Source organism: Littorina saxatilis, linkage group LG1 (genome assembly GCF_037325665.1).
Source record: "Littorina saxatilis isolate snail1 linkage group LG1, US_GU_Lsax_2.0, whole genome shotgun sequence".
NCBI classification, from domain to species: domain Eukaryota; kingdom Metazoa; phylum Mollusca; class Gastropoda; order Littorinimorpha; family Littorinidae; genus Littorina; species Littorina saxatilis.
Window position 1 is genome coordinate 46,388,504 of NC_090245.1, and position 26,222 is coordinate 46,414,725.

Consider the following 26,222-nt stretch of genomic DNA (forward strand, 5'->3'; position numbering starts at 1 on the left):
GTAAGCCCTATCTTTGGACACCAGTTTGGTTGACCTTGCTTCAAGGTCAAGGTCGCAAGGGTCCTTTAAAGTTGGATTGTATACATATTTTGAAGTGACCTTGACCCTGAACTATGGAAGATAACTGTTTCAAACTTAAAAATTATGTGGGGCACATGTTATGCTTTCATCATGAGACACATTTGGTCACATATGATCAAGGTCAAGGTCACTTTGACCCTTATGAAATGTGACCAAAATAAGGTAGTGAACCACTAAAAGTGACCATATCTCATGGTAGAAAGAGCCAATAAGCACCATTGTACTTCCAATGTCTTGAATTAACAGCTTTGTGTTGCATGACCTTGGATGACCTTGACCCAAGGTCACATGTATTTTGGTAGGAAAAATGTGTAAAGCAGTTCTTAGTGTATGATGTCATTGCTAGGTTTAGTTATTTGACCTTGACCCTGAAGGTCAAGTAAAGGTCAAGGTCAAGCATGTGAGTCGTATGGGCTTTGCCCTTCTTGTTAAAAAATATTTCCTTGATGTGTTGTACTAAGATCAACCGTCTGCTTGGACATACTAAAGATCCACTACCTGGCTGCTGTCTGCAGAAAATCGATTAATTCATAGAAAAATATGCCTTACAGGGAAGCAGCTAGCGGGTTGACTGTACATGTGTTTGTGTAGAGGTGTTCTTATTGCATGTTCAAGCCAGGACAGATGGTGACCTGAAACATTTACACATCATGTATGCAGGACTGCTACTGTTAAAGGCACAGTAAGCCTCCCGTAAACCATCACAGATACGGTCAGGCTTTTACACACAGTACAAACACCCTTTCATTTAAACACTCACCGATTGAGAACATCCTATGTGCCCTCCGTAAAGAGCGAACAATTTTCAAAGAATTTATTTTTGCGTGGTTTATCTTACCCCTGAGCCATCGTGAACCCGTGTGATCCAGTTTCCCTTTTTCACCATGTAGTCGTCAGTTAGTCATTTGAATGCGACTCGATGTAAGCTTATCTACAATAGCACGTTTTTATGCACGAAACAAACGGCTGTGGTTCACAAGAACTCTAGCGATGGCTTTTGACTGTTGAGAGGAACGGCGATATGTACTGATAAATCGTCGTCTGCTACGACCCCTGCGTGACCCTGCTTCCGGGCTTTTCTGAATGAGACTCGAAGGGAAGTAACTCATTTTTGACAATCTGCAAAATTAATTCTTTAAAAATTGCTCGCTCTTTACGTTGGGCACCTAGGATGTTCCCGTTTGGTGAGCGTTCAAATGGAAGGGTGTTTGTACTGTGTGTACTATAAAAGCCTGACAGTAGTCTACGGGAGGCTTACAGCCAGCACCAAAACGAGGCGCCATTATTGGTAAAGGCTAAGTCCACGAAAATAAATTCTTTGAAAATTTCTCACGCTCGACAGAAAGCAGCCAGGATGAGGATGTTCCCGTTCGGTAAGCGTTCAAATGGAAGTATGCTTGTACTGTATGTAGACGCTCGGGGAGCTCTGTGATGGTTTACGGGAGGCTTACTGTGCCTTTAAGCTTAGGTGCAAGTGTGATGATATATTTGTTTGACTGATTATGGGCATTAAAATAAAACTGCAAAAAGAATACTTACACTTGAGATCTGATTTTGTGTGTGTCTGTGCGCATGAGGGTGTGTGTGGGCCATTTGACATACTTGCAGAAGAAACAAACAGAGGTTACTGATAAACTGCATTTATTAACACAAAGATGTAAACAAAGTGAGTTCACACATTTCACAAAAGTAAAACAAGGCAGTCTCACATGCATTCACAATATTTAGTACTCACATGAATGGCCAAAGATTATAGGCTGAGAATGCAAGTTCTAATTTGGCACATTTGTACATGTAGCTGCATCTGCTAGACATATATATCCATCTTACAATAAAAAAAAAACACCTAGTGGTTAGGACATCGGCCTGAAAATCTAGGTCCTAGGTTCGAATCTCTGCAGAGGCATTTAATTTTTCCCCTTGGTTGAAATAAAAATGCTCAATGCTTAGGACTGGGTGGCCGAGTGGTAACACACTTGCGCTCGGAATCTAGACGTTGCGTGTTCGACCCTGGGTCAGGCCGCTATTTTCTCCCCCCTTTCCTAACCTAGGTGGTGGGTTCAAGTGCTAGTCTTTCGGATGAGACGAAAAACCGAGGTCCCTTCGTTTACACGTTAAAGATCCCACGATTGACAAAAGGGTCTTTCCTGGCAAAATTGTATAGGCATAGCTAAAAATGTCCACCAAATACCCGTGTGACTTGGAATAAAGGCCGTGAAAGGTGAATGCTCGCCCTAATAGGCTTGAGGTTTGCTGGCCGATGTGAATGCGTGATATATTGTGTAAAAAATTCCATCTCACACGGCAGAAATTAATATGTAAAGCGCTTAGAGAAAACGTCACGTCAAGCGCTATATAAATCTCCCCATACAATACAAGCCAGAGAGAGAGCAACCGTAAAGTTACCAGCGTAAAAGTAAAGCGTTGAATGCAGCTATGAAGGTCATGCCAGCAGTGTGGGTCAAGATTCAGGCCGCCTTCTATGCACAGAATTCTGTGTAGGATTCTCAGCTCTATCTTTACAAACACATAATCCCCAATAGTCATACAGTGGAACCCCCCTTTTAAGACCCCCTCCATTTTAAGACCTTGTTTTCTCAGAATTTCTGTTCATAACCTCTGTAAATTTACCTCCATTTTAAGACACCCTCCTTTTCAAGACCTGATTTTCTCAGATTTCTGGAGGTCTTAAAAGGGGGGTTCCACTGTAGCTGTAAGATATAATTTTGTTTAAAACACTTATGCCTTTTGGGGGAAATAAATTAATAAGAAAAGACATCACCACACTAAGAAGTCAGGGTGCTGACTTTTGCTATGTGACCAAGTGGAAGGATTTTCTTATCCCATGCAAAAAGCCTGATGAAGGTCTGACACAGTGAGGCAAAGTGTTTTAATGAGGCAAAGCAGGCCTTTAAAAAATAAGTTCACCACATCCAAGTGAAAGACAAAATCTTGGCAGACTTGGTATTACAAAAGCAACATTTCAGCACAACATAAGAATGAATTGAACCATCCAGGATGCACCAGAACGACCCAAAAATAGAACCAATGAAAATTTTAAACAAGATAAAGACAGTACTGACTAGGATTCAAAGGAAGAAAAAGTCATGGGTTAACACATTGCATGTGCATTCTTTCTTTCTTTATTTGGTGTTTAACGTCGTTTTCAACCACGAAGGTTATATCGCGACGGGGGAAGGGGGGAGATGGGATAGAGCCACTTGTCAATTGTTTCTTGTTCACAAAAGCACTAATCAAAAATTTTCTCCAGGGGCTTGCAACATAGTACAATATATTACCTTACTGGGAGAATGCAAGTTTCCAGTACAAAGGACTTAACATTTCTTACATACTGCTTGACTAAAATCTTTACAAAAATTGACTATATTCTATACAATTAACACTTAACAAGGGTAAAAGGAGAAACAGAATCCGTTAGTCGCCTCTTACGACATGCTGGGGAGCATCGGGTAAATTCTTTCTCGTCCCAACCAATATGGGACTCCCCCTAACCCGCGGGGGGTTTCATGTGCATAATGCAGTTAAAAGATCTAAATTCTAATATTGCAAACAAAGTCTATACATGAACACGCATTGACTGAAACATACACACACATCTCCCAAAGCTAAGCCTGTGTGTAAAATACTGGCTGTGAACAGCTTAACTTAAAGCACTCAAACAACATAAAAGATAATACCACTTTATGTAGTAACAAGAAGAGCAAACGCTCGATCGAGTCACTTTCGCAGTTCTGAATATTATATGAGGCATCAGATGGACAGGAAGAAATTGCTATTCACAACACAATGCATACCTGAAGAATGAGATTGCATGGATCGAGCAACAAAATATTTACCTTGGCATTAAAAATACTCTCATTAATCTCACATAAACAAACCCCATCAATAACTTAATTCACATAAACTAGCATCATTAATTTTTTTTCGAAGCAATCATATTAACAGTAGACACACTAACATTTGTTACTCTTAGAGCTGTGTCACTTTTATAGTTTACGAGAAAAGCCCAACGTTAAGTTGTGTGTTGACGAACAGGAAAGGCTAGTTATCTCCCCTGTGTTTCCGATAACGTTTGTAAAAAGCTACAGATGTAAATAATTTGATGTAAAGAATAATCCTATAAAGTTTGAATCAAATCCGATGAATAGTTTCAGAGATATGATATTTCAATTTTTTTCCTTCAAGACATACCTGTGACCTTGAAAAAGGTCAAAGGTCACCAAAGCAGACGTCAAAGTGTAGAGGTCACTGGGAGTCACGTTCACATAAAATTTGAGCCCGGTCACTTTTATAGTTTCCGAGAAAAACCCAACGTTAAGTTGTGTGTTGCCGAACAGAAAAGGCTAGTTATCTCCCTTGTTTTTCTGATAACGTTCGTAAAAGGCTACAGATGTAAATACTTTGATGTAAAGAATAATCCTACAAAGTTTCAATCACATCCGATGAACTTTGTCAAAGATATAAAATGTCTAATTTTTCCTTTGACGCTGACCTGTGACCTTGAAAAAGGTCAAAGGTCAACGAAACCATCGTTAAAGTGTAGAGGTCATTGGAGGTCACGACTAAACAAAATATGAGCCCGATCGCTTTGATAGTTTCCGAGAAAAGTCCAACGTTAAGGTGGTGTCTACGGACGGCCGGCCGGCCGGCCGGACAGACTAACACTGACCGATTACATAGAGTCACTTTTTCTCAAGTGACTCAAAAACAAACAAACCGCTGTTTGCTGTAAGAAAATATCTGCATACCAAACACTACCTGTATTTAGCTGAATTGACAACTTACATAAGTCAAAATGTACCCTTGATCCACACCGCACCACACACTATTTGTGTAGAATGTTATTGTTAATGTGTTACATGTTCATTTCACCACTAAGGCAACAGAAAACCTCTGTAAGTGTAAGCATCTTCAGATGGACTATATTAAAGCAGTTCTGGGAGCTCTGTCAGCAGAGAATGAACTGAATCTGATCATCATCCGCAGCAAAGCCAGGCACCCCTCTGCAAGCTGCCTGCACGTCATATCTCGGCACCTCACTTCCTGGAAAATAAAGAAAATGTATTACTGAGCACATCCAGACTTTGCTGTGCGCTGATGGGGATATGTTTTGGGTATCGAGAAGAGGGTGTGTGTTGGGGGTGGGGGTGCGGGAAGGTAATACTTGTTCTTCACAAGATCAGTGGGATGGAGAATGGTGTGGGTGATATTGACAGTGACAACTATGAACTAAACTGTAAATATTGTTCTGTAATATTACAGGTGCCATGCTGAATTATCTACATCAGTATATATATATATAATTATAGCTTCAGACTACCATCACCAATACCTAATGTTACTATATATATATATAAATAAATTTTACCATACAGATTTGACAAGCAAAAGCTGTAAGTGGTAAAGAAATGTGTAACTTACTCTTCAGGGGTAGTCTGTAATGTAAAGCACCACGCCAAGTCATCCTGATACCTCTCCAGTACATGTATCCATGTTTAAAGGTAAACTGTTGGAACTGGAAGACAGGAGCTGTATGAATGATGCACATCATCTCTGGTTTCTCGGGAGGCCTGAAAAAAAACCCAGAACAATATTAACATAACATGTCTTGAAAATGAAATAAGTACTATTTCAACTTCACTATCAGAGCCAAATCACTCACTAATTCAGTAATTGTTTTGTTTATTCATTTACAACCATAGTTCATACACTGATACAGCAGCATTTGATTCTGTGCATGTAGATTACAGATATATCAAGCATTTTATAAACTTGAGTAAAAAAAGGTTAGTAGCAACCCCATAGACAATTATATAAAAAAACAACAACAGGTGTTTCGCTGTACCACGCTGCAACACCGAACAATACAGACAGTCGTTCTTCCCACGATCCACAATAGAGTGGAATCACCTGGACAACCCAGCTGAAAAAGTACCACACGATGTACTATAGTATACTATAGTAAACTATAGTAAATGTACCCTGTACTATAGTAAACTATAGTAAATGTACCATGTACTCTAGTACATATTGTAGTACATGGTACTTTGTACTATAGTACTGTGTAGTAAATGTACCCTGTACTATAGTACTTTGTGGTACAGTAGAGTACTTTGTACTTTGTACTATGGTACTTTTTAGTGAATGTACCATGTACTACAGTAGTACTATAGTACATAGTACTCTGTACTATGGTACTTTTTATTGAATGTACCCTGTACTACAGTAGTACTATAGTACCTAGTACTTTGTACTATGGTACTTTTTTGTGAATGTACCCTGTACTACAGTAGTACTATAGTACGAAGTACTTTGTACTATGGTACACTGTGGTACTTTGTACTATGGTATTTTGTACTATAGTACAACAGTACATAGTACTGCGGTACAGTATAGTAGTAATAGTATACATGCATTTTGTGTTTTTATTTTTATTGTTTTATTAATATAACTTATCAGCTAAGCATAACAATTTTGTTGTTGAAATTAAGTTGATTAAAAAACATTGTTTTTAAAATTGTGTTTGATATCACCAGTAATTGTGCATGTAAACGTGTTGTGTGTGTTTTTACAAGGTAGTCGTACATATAAGATTTATTATGTTTTGTGCGTGCGTGTGTGTGAATTAAGCCGTTTGTTGGAGATGACATGAGATATTTTCAAACTTGTTAACTGTGCATTTGCAAAATACACGTAGGAATACTTTGTGCTCACACACACACACACCACACACACACACACACAGTCACACTGACACACGCTCGCACGTGCACACACACAAACACGTGGGTACGCACATATTCACTTAGGAGAAAGGACTTTTGTAACGTAAGATGTACATAAACTGTATAGTTAGTTTTTTGTAAACAGTTAGCATCAAATGTGAAATTAATATTTCATTAACGTTACCTTGGAACGCTTCTCACAAAAAAGTTTTCAAAAGAGAATTTAACAATTGCTTTAAAAGTTAAAGGATAAGGTTACGATAAGGATAAGATTTTATATAGTCCTGTGAGGTTGCCCTCATGGAAATTCGGGCTGCTTTCTCCATGGGGAAAGCGAGCTGCCATACAGTATACGGCGATACCCACACATTTTGTTTCCTGCATGCGTGTATTCATGTTTCCGAGCCCTGACACTTTCGCTGTGAACTTGGGTTCTTTATCGTGTGCATGCGGCCACCGAGGAGAGTCTGCACGATGTTGACTCTGGGAAATAAATCCCTCGCCGAACGTGGGGATCGAACCTACGCCGATTGCGACAACTGGTTTTGAAGACAGCGCCGCTACCGACTGAGCTATTTCCCGCCCGCCCGAAACGCTTAGTAAAATGGTCTGCAGTGAAATTTTGAAACAATACCTTTTTTATGTTAAATTTAACGTTTGCCAAAATAATTCTTCATGTAGGATCAAGTGCAAAGTTCTTGGTTTGACCTGAAGTTGACTGAAGTTTGCTGTGTGTACAATATTGTTTCATTTTAAATAATTTGAGAGAGAGAGAGAGAAAGAGAGAGAGAGAGAGACAGAGAGAGACAGAGAGAGCGTTGTGGCATACAAGCATTACAAACAAGTGTTTTTTCACCCATGCAGAGAGGCTCCCCTATTCTAATCACATCATATACACGGACATTCCACACACACACACACACACACACACACACACACACACACACACACACACACACACACACACACACACAATATGAGATTTTAAAAAAAAGTTATAGAATATGTACACATCGAATGCTTAACACAGAGAGAGAGAGAGAGAGAGAGAGAGAGAGAGAGAGAGAGAGAGAGAGAGAGAGAGAGAGAGGAGCGAAAAGAGAGAGAGAGAGAGGGAGAGAGAGGGAGGAGAGAGAGAGAGAGGATATTATTACGTCAGGATAAAGGTTTTAGGCTTAGCCTCATCTTCCAACCTGTCCTTGCAGGGCCGGACTACCGGGGGGGGGGGGGGGGGGGTTATGGGGGTTGCGGAACCCCCCCCCCCTAGCCTAAACATGTACCTCACTTATTTAAAACATTTTTTATTATTGTTTATTTTATGCCGTTTCATGCAAGGAGCGACCATTTTCCTATCTCAGAATATGACCTACCCATCAGCTTCAGGGGGCAAAGCCCCCTGACCCCCACAAGGGGCTCTGCCCCTTGACCCCGCCAGGGAGAACATCCCCCTGGACCACTGTGCCCTGGACCACCACTGGCAACCCCCCCCCCCCCCCTCTCTCCTCTTTGCCTAGTCCACCCTGCCTTGGAACATATACAGAGAATAATTGTAAACGTTAGCAAAAGACTGCACACCCACACACACACACGCACGCACACGCACATGCCGCACTCACGCCCACACGCATGCACACACACAAACCGCTGACATTCGCTTACCGAAACACACACACACACACACACACACACACACACACACACACACACACACACACTCACACACACACACATATATATACCCCCACATCCCCCCACACACACATCCCCCATACACACACATACTGCGTAAACTCACACACCGTCACACACACACACACACACACACACACACACACACACTTGTGTGCGTTGCTTATCCATGCACATGCTAAAATGAACAGAGCAGCAGGGGCGGACCTAGGGGGGGGTTCCTGGGTGCCCGGAACCCCCCCCCCCCCCCCATCGGTTTTTTTTTTATTTTTTTTTTAGTAAAAAAATAAAGCGCTTGTACTTTCCTTCCTTCCAAATGCAACATGAACCCATTTTCCTTAGCGTTTGTGTACAAAATCAGCCATAGCTCAGATTAATATCAAAATTCATTCTTGCTGATAACAAGCATGAACTAAAATGTGTGAATTATTTTTGAAATGATTAGTTATACTGAAATAGTAGTTCATATAAAATAGCACATTGCCTTCTCAAAGTCAAAGGTGCACATATTTGTACACGCATATTTACTGAATAGATACCTTGTTATCTTCCAGGAGAGGCCTCCGATTGACCTAAAAAAATAAAATTCCTTCAGCATATGAGGGGCTTTGCCCCCCAGACCCCCCACCAGGGCTTTGCCCCTGGACCCCACCGGGGCCTGAGCGGCCCCTGGACCCCTGCTCCAATTTGGAACCCCCCCCTTATTCACAACTAGGTCCGCCCCTGGAGCAGTACCTAAAAGGAACTGTAACTCATACAATTGAATAGCTAGTAAAAACATTTAAGTTTTGGTTGAGTATATATATACATAAAATATTGGACTAGCAAAGTCATCAAACACAAGACCAAACAAAAACAAAAACAAACTGAGCCGGCTACTTTCGATACGAAGAAAGGGTTAGCATGCGAGAGTTATGTCCCTTTAAAATCGAAGAGGAGACCACTCCGAAGTAAATCAAGGGACAGCACTAGTAACTGATTTTCAACGAACGAACTTCAACTCACAAGAAAGAGTTTGCACCAGGGAGATTGGAAAAAAGCGGGCTACAACATCACGAAAGGAACCCACCAAGAGAGTGTAACCATAATTCAGAGAGCAGAAGATGGATCTGGACTGAGAAGTAAGCCTTCAAGAGTTTTCCACGTAATCGTATCCAGATTCGCTCAGGAGTTATCGAGTGATTTGCAACTGTAACTGCCAAGTCATCGACTATCGAGTGAGGAGTACGTATAATTATTCTTTACAGCTCCCACAACTCTTTTTCACTATCACTGTCACTACCCGTATCCGACTATTTTTGAGATTTGCAAAGTTTATACCATTGTGAGAATCTGAATCTGATACAATTACAGTGACCATTGGGCCGTCTGGTTGGTTTTTTTCTCTTTGAGTTTGAGTTTGATGTTTTTTACTTTGAGTTTTACTTGTTTGTTGATTCTATCTGGATCTGGCTGCCCCACGTATAGCGTTGTTCGTGGGGAGTACGTGACAGAAGCGGACTATTTCGTTAACTGTTTACTTGTAAATTCTCATTTTGAAAACATGTATACATGACTTTTTCACTTTCAGATTAAAAATCTGTCGGCAATGTGGAAAAGAGGTTGAACTGGTAACAGGAACAGTGAGCTGGTTGATCAACTTGATGGCATGGCTGTACCAAATCATTCAATTGGAACGGAACCGACAAAAACACCAATGTTTCCATTCTTCTTTGTGCTGAAAGTTTACACTGACAGGGACAAGTAAGTGACATTTTAAACTCTTGTCTTAAAGTCATATGTACTCAATGACTATACACGCTAATTGCTTTACCAACAGCTGGAGACATGCTAAATTAAGTTCCCTGCAAGATATTGTGGTCTAGGACCCCTTAAATGTTGAGATATTTGAATTTTTATTTTGATCTAGATCGTCCTATTTATAGATTTTGCCAACAGAGGGAACGTTGACGCAAGGGAAATAACTCCGTGTCTTTGTTGACATCCTCACTTTTTCAGAGGCTAGAACAATCTGTAATGCATGTATATGGTCCGCGCATGGCGACATATCGTCATTACATGGTCTTATGGTGCGTTTGACATCGATTATGGGCAAACTATAAAAACTATAACACACACACACACACACACACACACTGACACACACACACACTGACACACACACACATATTTAAACATCAAGTTTTTCTGTTCACTTTCAGTGATGGACGGCCTATCTGGTGGCCTGTAATTATTCCAGTGTCTTGGGGGCACAAGAGGCAAAACTGTTTGATGTTACTTTTTGTGTTTTTATTTCTGCATGCTTTATTTGGATTACTAGAAAACCTCTTTTTATTCCTTTGTGCAAATCTATTTGACCTTTATTCTTTTACTTTTAGTGAAAAACAAAACTGCCTGAGTTGGTGGGGAAGCTTCTGGACTCCAGGTCAAAAAAAACAGTCGGCAGGGTGATGACAGATGGCTGTACCAATGAGTCATTCAGATAGAAAAGGAAGCAGACACCAAGGATTCCATTCTCTGTGCTGAAATTGTGAAAAGTTGTACTCTTTAACCAGTAAGTAAATTATTAACAACAAATTATAAAATTTCATTTCAAATTTAATGTAATTTGCAATACGGTACTAGCATTAGCTGAATTTGGTATTTATGATCCACTTTTGTGTAATGTTTGCAACACACACACATACATTCAAATATAAACTGCGTCTGAATCAGTGATGGACATTTCTTGTTTGATTCACTGTCTTGGAGTTTGATCAAATTTTCAAACAAATTTTGCTTTTCTTGGGTGTGTGTTTGTTTTTGTTTAGCCCTTAATTGTGATGCACAGACAGACACACACACTTAAAGACACACTCACTTTTAGGACCTTGCTTTTTTCATATTTTCTGTGAATAACCTTTGTGAATCATCAATCAACGGCCTTTTTAAGACACCCAGGGGTCCTTTTTAAGGCCTATTTTTCTCAGATATTTTGAGGTCTAACAAGGGGAGTTCCACTGTATGAGCAAGCCTTAGTTCTATGTTTAAGTATAACAATGGGTGAAGTGCATCTGACTTTATATTTGTCATATCATTTTAACAGCCCCTAAAAAGTTTTGTTGATCATCATTATAAAAATACAGTCATGAAATTTCTGGCTGGATACTCAGTCCTCTCTTGTGTTACAGATGTTGTGAAGCGACAGGAGGTGCTCCTTCAGCAGATAAGGACAACAACAAAGAGTTTTGTATCACTTTATGGAACTTGTTATATCTTTCAGGGTCCTAAATGGAGGGTTTCACTGGAGCAGTGACTGTTGGACAACAAGTGCAGGGTGTGTTTGGACCTCCTGGATCAACATGTGTGCAGAACTGCTTAGGGCTTGAACTTCATGGGTGTGTGTAGGAAATTTCATATTAGATTTTGATATTAACATATTCCTGTGGTGCTATATAATTTAAATTATATGAGTAAATGAATATGTCTGTATGAATGTACGTATTTGCTGTGTCATTGTGGCATAGATATATAGACCTATAGCAATAACAAGACATACATGCTGTGAATATATGCTTTTATGCTCTCCTTGTACAAATCTGAATTAACTGAAATTTTTCTTAATGGCCAAGCACAGCCAGCTCTTTTCGACCTTTACATAGGGCCACAGTCAGAGATTGTAGAGTACACAGAGACCATTCATACTTCTTTGCGCTAAGGTAGGACTGCAGGTTATGTTTTTATCACGGCTTTGTCAACATACTGTCATTTCTGTCCGGCTGACAGTGCTGCAAACATTCATTGGATTGAAAATGTGTTTGTTATTGTTTGTGAACATCCTTTTTTAAAAGACCTGGAAAAAAGCCCCAGAACAGATTATATAATACATAATAATATGTAATTGAATTTAAATTTTCTTTTCAAATCAGTGTCTTTTTACTCCCGCAGTGGGGCACTGCGGTTATGAAATTAAAGGCCCCTCCTGTTTTTGGAACCGCAGGAGCTTTCTAGTTTGCTGTTAGGTAGATTTTTGGTTCCTCTTTCCTGTCATGCTCTCTTTTTCTTCATGAATTCTTTTCCTTTTTCTGCCTTCTTGCTCATTCACCTGTATTTTTTCCAAAAATCTCTTCTCTTGCCGCTTGTCTCGCGATTCATGTATAGTTTAATCTGTTAGTGTTCTGATGTAAGTCCAGCAGTAGATAGGTTAAGCCTATTTTAACATACTGGAAACTGGTAATCTTCCAGTAGGTATTAATTTAGTTTTACTAAAGCCTGCTGGGACACAAGTAATGGGTTAGTGCATTTGTAAACAGGAATCGCTTGACAAGTGGCCCCCTTCATCCCCCCCTTCCTCGTCCTGATATGGCTCTGCGTAGTCGGCTGGACGTTAAGCAACAAATAAACAAACAAACAAGTGTCTTTTTACAAACTAGCCTTTGTTATTTTTGTGAGTTTAAGTCAGATATCAACACATACTGAATGCATAGTTCAGTCTTAGAGTGGGAGAATGTTTGAGGCATAAATTGCTTTTGACAACAACAAAAGTTCCCGGTTGAATCGAGAAGCTCCCCCAAAATAATTTTATTACACATGCCTAAAGCCAGCATAGTGCAAGCAGATTTATTTGTGTATGTGCTTGTATGTACAAAGACAGATAATTTGTACAAGTGTTGGCTCTTCATTTTTAATTATTTTTTCAGGATCCTTGGGGGGTTCCACTATATCTGTGACTTTAGGACAACATATCGAGTTCTGGTGGTTTTTTGACCTAATGGATCAACATATGTGCAGACCTGCTGAGTGCTTGAGGTAAATTGGTGCATTTAGATATATATTGTTTTGCCTACCTGAGAGATACCACCCATGTGTCATGATGTGATAAATGAACCATCTCTTCACAGGCGTGTCTATCATGTAAATGAGGTTGGTTCAAACAACATGTCTGTCAGGGATGTCATTTTCCATTGCTTATGCAAAATCTCCGAGACAAACTTCATTCTCAAAACACTCGCGAGAAAATGGCAAGCCCAAACGTGTTACGAGAATGACTTTGCATCTGTGACTTTGTAATCATGAGCAGTGGAATATATAAGGTCCCTGCCAGACCAGCTTGCCATGACCTCAATGATATGCCCATATGTGCGTGTATGGTTTAGTTACTACATGGGTTATCTCTCCGGTACATAGGAATTGAAAACAGAATACTTCATGGCTTGCTGTGTGGCACCAGATTTACACTTACTGCTTTTCAAATATTGAAATATTCACGACGGGCGCATTGTACACGCAAGCACAAGACCAAGTGCGCACGGAAAAGATCCTGTAAACCATGTGGGAGTTCGGTGGGTTATAGAAACACGAAAGTACCCAGCATGCCTTCCCCGAAATTGGCATATGCTGTCTGAATGGCGGCCATACACGTAAAAATCCACATGAGTGAACGTGGGAGTCTTAAGCCCATGAACGAAGAAACAGAAGAAGAAAAAATATTCACTTTTACTTGTGTAAACCCAGTAACACACAGTAGACTATGTAGTGTTCTCTATTTGTATCATTGAAACGCTTCTGTCCCGTCAATCACACTTTAAATTGCCTTATATTTTGGATGACATATGCCACCCCTTTGGTATTCCACTGATAATAGTTTAATGTTTTAGCTAAATAGTTTCAGCTAATCGCTATGGAGTATGCAAACACTGGAATTATATGCGATGAAACACTCAAGCTGCTTTCTCTTGCTTATAGCTGAGAGCAGCACTGTAGCTCAGTGACTGTCGGGTGGAGGATCCAATTCTGCCTGTTTCCGACATAATGGATCAACATGAGTGCAGACCTGCTGAGCGCCTTATCTTCTTGGGTGTGTATAGATGTATATACATTAAAGGCACAGTAAGCCTCCCGTAAACCATCACAGAGCTCCCCGAGCGTCTACATACAGTACAAGCATACTTCCATTTGAACGCTCACCGAACGGGAACATCCTGGCTGCTTTCTGTCGAGCGTGAAACATTTTCAAAGAATTTATTTTCGTGGACTTGGTCCTCTACAACAATGGCGCCTCGTTTTGGTGCTGGACGGCTGTTATGAATATTCAATACCGGAAATCACGCCCGGACAGTAAGCCTCCCGTAAACCATCACAGATACTGTCAGGCTTTTACACACAGTACAAACACCCTTCCATTTGAACGCTCACCAAACGGGAATATCCTAGGTGCCCTACGTAAAGAGCGAGCAATTTTTAAAGAATTAATTTTGCCGATTGAACTCAGGTCAAAAATGAGTTACTTCCCTTCGGGTCTCATTCTATCGATGTAAACTGGCGATAGCCGTGGATCGATGATTATCAGAATGTTTTTGGACCGTGGTGCGTTTTTGCGCTAGACCTAACTTTTAAAATCTAAATAATAAATTGACAGCTTGTCACACAAACATTCTTCCATACATGTCAACCCCTATCAATGTTTTCCTGTATCACATTACCAAAAAACTGTATCATCAGGCCAAAAAACTGTACATAGCGCGCGGCACCGCGGTATTACCGCGTAAGGCAGAATTTGAAAGTTGTGTTTATGGTAGTGAGGTGCATAGTATAAAGATCAATCAATTTCATCATAAAATGCCAATCAATACTGATTTCAGTGCTTCTGTTCTGATAATGAACTAAAATCATTGATTTGAATTGTATGAAAAAGTGATGTGTATTGAATATGCTTTCTTATTATCATTTCATGATTTATCTATAAACTATAATGAACACAGGCAAAATCCATTCTTCACATTCCTGATTTTATGTCCAGTCCCGGATTTTCCCGAATAGTGCAAAAGTTTCCCGATTAAACATTTTTCGAGTATAGTTAATAATGACTGGAGTGTATTTTCAAGCGCCTGTACTCGGCGTAGTTTCACTTCTGAAATCTCGTTTAGCGCGAGGCTTCGTCACACAAACGCTGTGATCAAAATCGAAACTAAACGAGAATAGGCGAGATTTGTGGCTAGCGCATGCGCTTCAGTCGAATGTGGGTGAGAAGCAGAAGAAGAAGCAGCAGCAGACGACCACAAAATGAAGAAAACAACGGTCCAGCGCCCGAAAGTTCTTGTAAAATTTGAAAAGAGTTACAAACAAGAGTATGACTTCATCTCCGAATCGACAAGACGCGGCATACATTTCGCGTTTTGCACCAAGTGCCGCGAAGATATCAGCATCGGACATGGACTCGGAGGCCGGGGGAATATTGAAGCTCATTCAAGAACAGCAAAACATGAACGGAACCGTGATCGGAAACCGATCTCACGCTTTCGTCCAATCGGAATATTTCTCCCCCCTTTTTTTTTTTACAAATGTTATTTTTGAAATTTCCCGTATCAATGAAGTTTTTCCGTATCAATCCCCGTGATACGCCGTATCACTCGAAAATCACGAAAAATCCGTATCCGATACGGGAAATCCGTATCAGTTGGCAACTCTGATTCTTTAATCATAAAAGAATTCTTTTTTTATCAAGACAAGATCAGTACAATTCGAAGTTGTGAAAGTTTGAAAAAAGAAAAGCCCGGAAGCAGGGTCACGCAAGGGTCGTAGCAGACGGCGGTTTATGCATATACATGTATCACCGTTCCTCTCAACAGTCAAAAACCATCGCTAGAGTTTTTGTGAACCACAGCCGTTTGTTTCGTGCATAAAAACGTGCTATTGTAGATAAGCTCACATGGAGTCGCATTCAAATGACTAACTGACGACTACATTGTGAAACAAGAAGGGCAAAGCCCATACGACTCACATGCTTGACCTTGCCCTTTACATGACCTTGACGTCAAATAACTAAACCTAGCAATGACATCATACACTAAGAACTGCTTTACACATTTTTCCTACCAAAATACATGTGACCTTGACCCAAGGTCAAGGTCATCCAAGGTCATGCAACACAAAGCTGTTAATTCAAGACATAGGAAGTACAATGGTGCTTATTGGCTCTTTCTACCATGAGATATGGTCACTTTTAGTGGTTCACTACCTTATTTTGGTCACATTTCATAAGGGTCAAAGTGACCTTGATCATATGTGACCAAATGTGTCTCATGATAAAAGCATAACATGTGCCCCAAATAACTTTTAAGTTTGAAACAGTTATCTTCCATAGTTCAGGGTCAAGGTCACTTCAAAATATGTATACAATCCAACTTTGAAGAGCTCCTGTGACCTTGACCTTGAAGCAAGGTAAACCAAACTGGTATCAAAAGATGTGGCTTACTTTGCCCTATATATCATATATAGGTGAGGTATTCAATCTCAAAAACTTCAGAGAAAATGGGAAAAATGAGAAAAATAGCTGTTTTTTAGACAACATTTATGGCCCCTGCGACCTTGACCTTGAAGCAAGGTCAAGATGCTATGTATGTTTTTTGGGGCCTTGTCATCATACACCATCTTGCCAAATTTGGTACTAATAAACTGAATAGTGTCCAAGAAATATCCAACGTTAAAGTTTTCCGGACGTCCGGACGGACGACTCGGGTGAGTACATAGACTCACTTTTGCTTCGCATGTGAGTCAAAAAGGGAAACTGGATCAGACTGGTTCACGATGGCTCAGGGGTAAGATAAACCACGCAAAAAGAAATTATTTGAAAATAGTTCGCTCTTTATGGAGGGCACCTAGGATGTTCTCAATCGGTGAGTGTTTAAATGAAAGGGTGTTTGTACTGTAGTCTGTGTGTAAAAGCCTGACCGTATCTGTGATGGTTTACGGGAGGCTTACTGTGCCTTCAATTGTATTCATAAATTCACACACACACACACACACACACACACACACACACACACACACACACACACACACACACACACACACACACACACTGACAAAGACATTCATGCCTGCACACACGCAAGCACAATCATACACGCACCAGCACGTTTCAAACCCCCACCACCGTCTCAGTCGGTGCAGCTGTTTCGGAGCCTTTAGTCATCATGATACACACAGAGACGGACACAACTTTTAAAAGTTAGATATATATGCACTAAAAGCCACGGCACTTTAAGTTAGGTTTCATTATCATTCTCTTAAAGTTTGGCCCTCTTTGCTTCAGTCTGCATGCTTTCTCAGTCATACTGCTGTGTCATTGCAGGTTTCATTCCATGCTCTGGTGTGGGTGTCATAAGCAAGAGAGCCTCCTGTTCACTTCCAGCAGATGACTGCATGGTGAAGGACCTTGATACCACTTACAGACGTCAAAGCAGCTAGCTAGATGCCATTGGAGAACAACCAAAACTATTCAGCGGGTGCCATCGGCGAACATGAATACAAGTTACAGAACAGGAAAGCAGATATCACTGGCAAAGGGAACCGGACAGCAGCTACAATAAACTTAATCAGATGCCTGTAGCAAATAATCTGGACACCAATCACAAATCAAACAAATGTGGAGGACAGAGAACATTTCATGTGATTATTGCCACATATATAACCCTGTTTTGAAAAAAGGGACATAACGCCACACTATATACTTTCTGGTTGCATGCTGAAAACTCTCCATTGGACATTTAGTGAGTTTTGACTCACCAGGTCAGGAGAATGTCACTGATGGGGAGCATAATTAGGCTGACTTACAATGGGTAGACAGAATTGAACATTGTTGTTTTCTTGGATGGTTTTCGGGATAGACTTTACAAAGTTAACATACTGCTATGGTTTGATCAATTTCAAACATGACCACATTTGGCATTTTTTCAAAACCACATTTTTGACAAATATCAAGGATGTGTTGCGAAAGCATGTGTTCTTATTTTTCTGAAGTGTTTTGAAAGCTAGATTTTTGATACTTTACAGGCTATTGAAGTTGGATGACCTGTAGATGTGACCCATGTAAAATTGACCCTCATAAACTTTTAAGTTCACAGAAAATAATAATAATAACAGAGAAATGGTATTATTTTGAATGTGTTTGAAGCAAGATCGTTGTAACTCAATAACCCCCCGCGGGTTAGGGGGAAGAATCTACCCGATGCTCCCCAGCATGTCGTAAGAGGCGACTAACGGATTCTGTTTCTCCTTTTACCCTTGTTAAAGGCATATGTACGCGCTCCCGTGTTTACAAAGTGTAGTTTGCCCATAATCGATGTCAAACGCACCATAAGACCATGTAATGACGATATGTCGCCATGCGCGGACCATATACATGCATTACAGCTTGTTCTAGCCTCTGAAAAAGTGAGGATGTCAACAAAGACGCGGAGTTATTTCCCTTGCGTCAACGTTCCCTCTGTTGGCAAATCTATAAATAGGACGATCTAGATCAAAATAAAAATTCAAATATCTCAACATTTAAGGGGTCCTAGACCACAATATCTTGCAGGGAACTTAATTTAGCATGTCTCCAGCTGTTGGTAAAGCAATTAGCGTGTATAGTCATCGAGTACATATGGTTTTAAGTGTTTCTTGTATAGAATATAGTCAATTTTTGTAAAGATTTTAGTCAAGCAGTATGTAAGAAATGTTAAGTCCTTTGTACTGGAAACTTGCATTCTCCCAGTAAGGTCATATATTGTACTACGTTGCAAGCCCCTAGAGCAAATTTTTGATTAGTGCTTTTGTGAACAAGAAACAATTGACAAGTGGCTCTATCCCATCTCCCCCCTTTCCCCATCGCGATATAACCTTGAATGGTTGAAAACGACGTTAAACACCAAATAAAGAAAGAAAGTAACTCAATAACTTTATCTGTGTAAGGTCACACACATACAGGGTTAGATGACATCAAGTCAGCTTGATAGTTTGCATTATTCAAGTTCAGATTGGGGTAGAGTTCCGGTCAATAATAGGGACAATCATTGTCTCCTTTGATTGTTCACAGAGTTTTCATGTACTGATGTAGGCATGGTCACTTTCAAAGCTAATCATAGAAATTTAACTTGGCTGTAGGGGAGATAATTTTGATAAAATATGTGTTGTGCTAAAGATGAATTCCCACAAAGAAGAGTGCTACTGCTATAATAAATCTGTTTCGTGCATTTTATTGTTACTTGTTCTGGTTAACAGGGTTATAAAAAATTGCATTAAAACTGTTTCTGCATTGGGACATTTACCAAAAATCAACAGCTTGGTTACTCACTGTGCAAGATGGACACCTTTTTTAAAATTATTATTTAATTGTCTTTTACATGTTAGTGGATATTTTAAAATGTTCTTACATAAGTTTGACTATTAATGCTCTGCCGAAAAATAAAAATAAAATTTAAAACATGTGATGAACCTTTACTTTCCTACCAAATGTGACAGATTGACAGCAGCGAGTGGCCTGATCGTGCACACACACATTCAATTCACACAACACAATTGATTCAGCAAAAATTGGGGCCACATTTACATCCAGCGTAATTTTTAAGGCTATGGTACTTTTTCAAGAAAGTACTGCAGTATACTATAGTAAACTACAGTAAAAGTACTATAGTACAAAATATACAGCAACAAAAGTACCACACTGTACTATAGTAAACTATAGTGAAAGTACTATAGTACAAATCTACCATGCCAAAAGTACCACGCTGTACTATAGTAAACTATAGTACAAGTACTATAGTACAAATGTACTATGACCAAAATACCACGCTGTACTACATTTTACTCTAGTAAACTATAGTACATGTACTCTAGTAAACTAGAGTTTACTATAGTAAACTATAGTTTACTAGAGTACATTTTTGCAAAAAAGTGACCAAAATACTATAGTACATTTAACTGTACTATAGTTTACTATAGTACATGTACCACAATGTACTATAGTACACACTAATGTATTGTACTATGGTACTTTTTGTACTATAGTTTACTATAGTACTAGTACTACAGTAAACTATGGTACACCATAGTACAATTCAATGTACCATAGTACCTGTACTATAGTAAACTATAGTATACCATAGTACAATTCAATGTACCATAGTACTTGTACTATAGTAAACTATAGTATACCATAGTACTTTTACTATAGTATACTATAGTACATAGTGTGGTACTTTTTTACTTGGGAACACAGTTGTCCACTCAGCCTCTACTGAGGCATTCAAGTCGGCGCTGACAACCAGCCGTCGCTAAACGACATCGCTGCGCACACCCACCCGTCGCGCCAAAGCCAGCAATCTGGATGCCAGCGACGTACCGCACAGATACAGAGATACAGTACAGAACACAACAATTAAACACACTCATGCAGTGACTCAGTCACACCCAGTTACTCAGTAACACACACATACACACCAGATAAATCTTGCTCAGTTCTACAAAGGCCACGTTTGCAATGGTCATGTCTTGGATTTTCAAAACAATAACTTACCTGCTGGTTGATCCAAACCGAAATGATGAAAATCAGTGAGACTGACGGAGGAAAATGTCCTGTGGTGTACAGTGCGATTCATCGCCAACCTACAAGGCAGACCGTGTCCAAAATCAGCTGTACCATTCACATCCCGATTGCATTCCTTCAGAAGGGCAGTCAGTGTTTCAACTTCTTTGTCGATGAGTACTATTTCTCTGGTGGACGTGTTGAACACCCCTATTCTGTACTCCACTGAGGAAGAGCGTTTTATTGTGTCTTAAAACCGACTTCTCGGGAAAGTGATCAATCGAATTTTATGGTCCACAAAAACTTGCTTCATATTTTATTTAAGGACTACTTTTATTTGCCTTTATTTTTATGGCGCACATTTTGTGCCCCACATTTGGTTTGGCCTTCATTTTGTGGTCCACAAACTGGAAATGTGGCCCACAAATTTTTAGCCTTATTTTTGTGGTCCACAAACTGGAAATATGCCCCACAAATTTGTGGGCTTATTTGTTGGATTAATGACATCGAATGCCAAGGATACTCAGTCACCCCAAGCATTCAAACAAGCACTTAAAACGCACCTCTTCAAGAAATACAACCCCTGATTTTGTTTTCTCAGTCCATCAGTAGGCTACATGTAGTGTATTTGTTGTTTTAGTGATAATGTATATAAACATCTAGGACTGTTTTCAGCATTGTTGATAACATGTTCTGTTTGATTAAGGGTATTCAGCTGGTATTTCCTTGTTTTTTACTACCTATTTTATTCATGTTTTTATTACTTAGTTAGGTGAAGAATCTTTTGTAATGTATGTTTGATGGTGTATGCTTTTAATTAAGCGTTGTTGACTATGAATGTAGATGTAAATGCTTGTATAACTGTGTTTTAATTTTAAATGTGTCAAGCGCAAAGAGCATAATTGTAAAGTTATGATGTTGCGCTATATAAATGCTCATTTATTATAATTATTATTATTATTCTGTATCTATTGTTTTTAACTTTCTGAGCTTGTTTTTAATCCAAACATATCATATCTATATGTTTTTTGAATCAGGAACCGACAAGGAATAAGATGAAATTGTTTTCAAATCGATTTCGGAAATTTAAACATAATTTTCCTATTTTTAATTTTCAGAGCTTGTTTTTAATCCGAATATAACATATTTATATGTTTTTGGAATCAGAACATGATGAAGAATAAGATGAAATTGTTTTTGGATCGTTTTATAAAATATGTATTTTAATTACAATTTTCAAATGGTTAATAATAATAATAATAATAATAATAATAATAATGGAAACTTATAGAGCGCTTACCAAGAAGCTCCAAGCGCTTTACAATGACATTACTATACACATGTACAAAACCACAATTCAAGCATTAAGACACAAAAAGAACAGGAGTACAAAAGCAAATTCATCGTTTAAATCCATGCAGTCACAAACAAACTCACGCGTGCGCACGCCGCACATACGCGTGCGCATACACACACACATGCTATCACCACACACATGCACAGATACACACAGACACACAGATACACATTCACACACACACACACACACACACACACACACACACACACACACACACACACAACACACACACACACACGCATACAGACAGGCACACAGACATACACGCAAACACACACACTACATACACATACACTCACACATACACATACACTCACACATGAATACTAATATACCTACACAATCTGCATACATGGCGTACACACAAAAATCGCAGATATAGTCACAAAACCAAGCTCGTGCTTATGCACATCCATTTATCTAGCTAGATAAACCGATATGTAGTTTGCACAAGGAAAGAGAAAAAGTCGCAGCACACGGTATCAAGCGGTTTGGTGAGTTGTGCACGTGCGGCACACACGATGAAAAACATGGCGTACGGTGATCGGTATATACTGAAGGGACAGAAGAGAAAGTCTTACCAGAATGCAAACGGCAAACATGGCTAGTCGAAGCGGTGGTGGGAAATTTAGAATCCAGAGAAAGGCTGATCGATCCATTGCAAAACAGCATACAAACTTTCAGTCACTACATGAACACTCACAGAAGATGAAAACGAACAAGAAAGGTGGAGCGAAGATTAGTCTGCCTGCTAGGCGACTTGACCTGGCGCCACCAGTTTATCAGTGTGTGCCGGCGTGAGCGGACTGGGTATCTCCCTTCCTTCGTAGTCATTAATTAATTTTTAAGCCTCCATGCTGTAATGCAATACCAAAGTCCGGCCTTCGTCGAAAATTGCTTGGCCACAATTTCATTCAATTTCATTGAAAAATGAGGGTGTGACAGTGGCGCCTCAACTTTTACAAAAAGCCGGATATGACGTCATTAAAGACATTTATCGAAAACATGAAAAATTGCTCTGGGGATATCATACCCAGGAACTCTCATGTAAAATTTCATAAAGATCGGTTCAGTAGTTTTCTCTGAAGCGCTCTACACACACACAGACACAGACACAAACACACACACACAGCCACACACACACACAGACACACACACACACACAGACACACACACACACACACACACAGACACACACACACACACACACAGACACACACACAGACACACATACACCACGACCCTCATCTCGATTCCCCCTCTATGTTAAAACATTTAGTCTTGACTTGACTAAATGTAAAAAGCAACAATATTAGAATAGTAACCCAACCACCATCACCACCACCACCAACAACATAAACATAAACATAACCAGCACGCAAGAAAGCCAGAACAAAACTGAAGCCACCGTGGATACTTCACGCAGACAGTCATTATTCTATTTCCTCGCGTATTAATTAACTAGATGAATACCCGCTTCGCCGGTAGAGCCGAATACCCGTACGAAGGAAGGGAGATAAACGCGCAAAACACTGGAGAAGATAAGGAAGAGTTACTGGATGTACAGAAAAACCAAAATCGGTTCAGCGCTGCGCGCTGAGAGCACGTGTTGAAAATTTTCATCGACCAGATTGTGTTTTGGGTCTACCTGAATATGCCCACCAAATTTGAAGCAGATCCATCGAGAACTTTGGCCGTGCATCGCGAAGTGACCGACCGACAGACAGACAGACAGACAGACACAGACAAGCCGTATATAGATATAGATACCCTGCGTGTTATACCTTGCCCCGAAGTTGAACGAGCGGGCGAGAGAACTGAGAACACCCTGCAACACACTGAGCGTGCGTGTTCCCTTCGCAGCGTAACCCGCTCAGAGACCCGCTTGCACTTCGGTTTGGCGAGTCGAGTAGTCAGCAGCTGGTTGGAAGCATGGATGATTTCAAGGGGAAAGTTATCTTGATCACAGGTATCGACATTTTGTATTTTTCCTGAACAATTCTGAATTTTTTAGCCAATGTACGGCTTATTATTTTGCATATCAGAATATCAGATAGAATTAATGCTTTTACTGAAAGACGTGTTCTTCAGACATGGGATTTTTATTCCGCCAAGCATTTTCAAAGCTCAAGAATCTGATCATGCTTTTCCTGAGAGACGTGTTCTTCTTCATTTTCAAAGCTCAAGAAACTGATCATTCTGGAGAGCCCCTTATTTTACGATTTTGCACTTTTTTATTTTCAGCAATGTCCGAAGGAGGGTGGGAATGCTTTCAAGCTTCTGTATAATTTCATGATCTCATATGTGAATGTAGGGGGAGGCTATTATAAGTTTTGTTGCTGGATTTTTTTAAGGTTGTTCTTTTGTGAACGTTCATAAGACTTGATATGATCCTTACTTATGTTCGTGTTAATATATCGTACTAACCATACACTGAACAGAATCGCAAAAATAGACAAGAAAAATGTTCATTCAAAATGAACAGCGTCGATGCAATGTCCACCAAAGATTTATTTTGGGAAGTGTTAAAAGGTTAGGGTCAAAAGTCAATGAATTGCATGTTGTGCTGGATATATAAATTGTTTATTTCAGTCAATGCTTGCTATGAATTGATCAAACAGCCACAAGAAAAAACAAGTCGCGTAAGGCGAAATTACTACATTTAGTCAAGCTGTGGAACTCACAGAATGAAACTGAACGTAGTCCGCCGCTAGTGCAAAAGGCAGTGAAAGTGACGAGCCTGTTTGGCGCGGTAGCGGTTGCGCTGTGCTTCATAGCACGCTTTACTGTACCTCTCTTCGTTTTAACTTTCTGAGCGTGTTTTTAATCCAAACATATTATATCTATATGTTTTTGGAATCAGGAACCGACAAGGAATAAGATGAAATAGTTTTTAAAACGATTTCGGAAATTTAATTTTGATCATAATTTTTATATTTTTAATTTTCAGAGCTTGTTTTTAATCCAAATATAACATATTTATATGTTTTTGGAATCAGAAAAGGATGAAGAATAAGATGAACGTAAATTTGGATCGTTTTATAATTTATTTATTTTTTTACAATTTTCAGATTTTTAATGACCAAAGTCATTAATTAATTTTTAAGCCACCAAACTGAAATGCAATACGGAAGTCCGGCCTTCGTCGAAGATTGCTTGGCCAAAATTTCAATCAATTTGATTGAAAAATGAGGGTGTGACAGTGCAGCCTCAACTTGTACAAAAAAGCCGGATATGACGTCATAAAAGACGTTTATAAAAAACTAAAAAAATAAACAACGTCCTGGAATATCATTCCCAGGAAGTCTCATGTCAAATTTCATAAAGATCGGTCCAGTAGTTAGTTTAGTCTGAATCGTTCTACACACACACACACAGACAGACACACACAGACAGACACACAGACACAGACACAAACACACACACACACACACACACACACACACACACACACACACACACACACACATACACCAAGACCCTCGTCTCGATTCCCCCCTCTATATTAAGACATTTAGTAAAAACTTTTTAATTAAAAAATAGAGCTTGTTTGAAACAGGTAGAAAGGAAGAGTTGATATTGCAATATCTGTACGTGGGAATGTGGTGAAAAAGAGTGCTAAAAGTAGTAAGTCGGCCTCAGATCCATTTCAAATATTTATTGCAGAAAAACAAAATACAAATTAAAAACAAAACCACAGAACCATTACCAGGTGTCATAGGAATGTTTGAAAACAATAGTTTTAATTTTACACTGTAAATACAGGAATCAGAATTAAACACCTCAAATTGGCACATGCATAATGAATCACCTGGAATTGCAACAGGGAGATACTGAAGTAATTGGAAACAAACACTTGAAATTGACAGAGAAACAATTGAAAATATATTACAGTTTACTGACATGAGCGTACAATATTTTAATGGAAGTGCATTTTTAGCACGAAGCATCCGCAGGAGGATGCACTAACAATTACATAGTGCCACAAAATGTGTACGGACATTTCACAACCGTGCATTAT

At 39.5% G+C, this 26,222-nt stretch overlaps 1 protein-coding gene and 2 long non-coding RNA genes across 4 annotated transcripts in view; 2 read left to right on the top strand and 1 right to left on the bottom strand.

The window, feature by feature from the left end:
* Positions 1–1,705: 1,705 nt before the first annotated feature.
* LOC138971350 (uncharacterized) lies at positions 1,706–21,372 on the bottom strand. 2 transcript variants are annotated; one of them, XR_011457230.1, is made up of 3 exons: positions 20,833–21,372; positions 5,524–5,672; positions 1,706–5,145 (listed from the first exon to the last, which is right to left on the bottom strand). It is a non-coding gene; the product is annotated as an uncharacterized lncRNA (long non-coding RNA). The 2 variants fall into 2 exon arrangements; XR_011457228.1 differs by lacking the exon at positions 20,833–21,372 and having other exon boundaries at positions 5,524–6,178.
* LOC138971343 (uncharacterized) lies at positions 9,288–19,744 on the top strand. Its single transcript, XR_011457225.1, has 7 exons — positions 9,288–9,740; positions 10,087–10,259; positions 10,895–11,070; positions 11,779–11,893; positions 13,196–13,304; positions 14,241–14,352; positions 17,629–19,744. It is a non-coding gene; the product is annotated as an uncharacterized lncRNA (long non-coding RNA).
* A 2,618-nt stretch (positions 21,373–23,990) lies between the features above and the next one.
* The window catches only part of LOC138971401 (2,5-dichloro-2,5-cyclohexadiene-1,4-diol dehydrogenase LinX-like), a 57,030-nt gene continuing 54,798 nt past the window's right edge, over positions 23,991–26,222 (top strand). Inside the window, exon 1 of the mRNA XM_070344136.1 lies at positions 23,991–24,170. Coding sequence (XP_070200237.1) covers positions 24,134–24,170 — 37 coding nt within the window. The 5' untranslated portion in view covers positions 23,991–24,133. The remainder of the gene's footprint in view (positions 24,171–26,222) is intronic.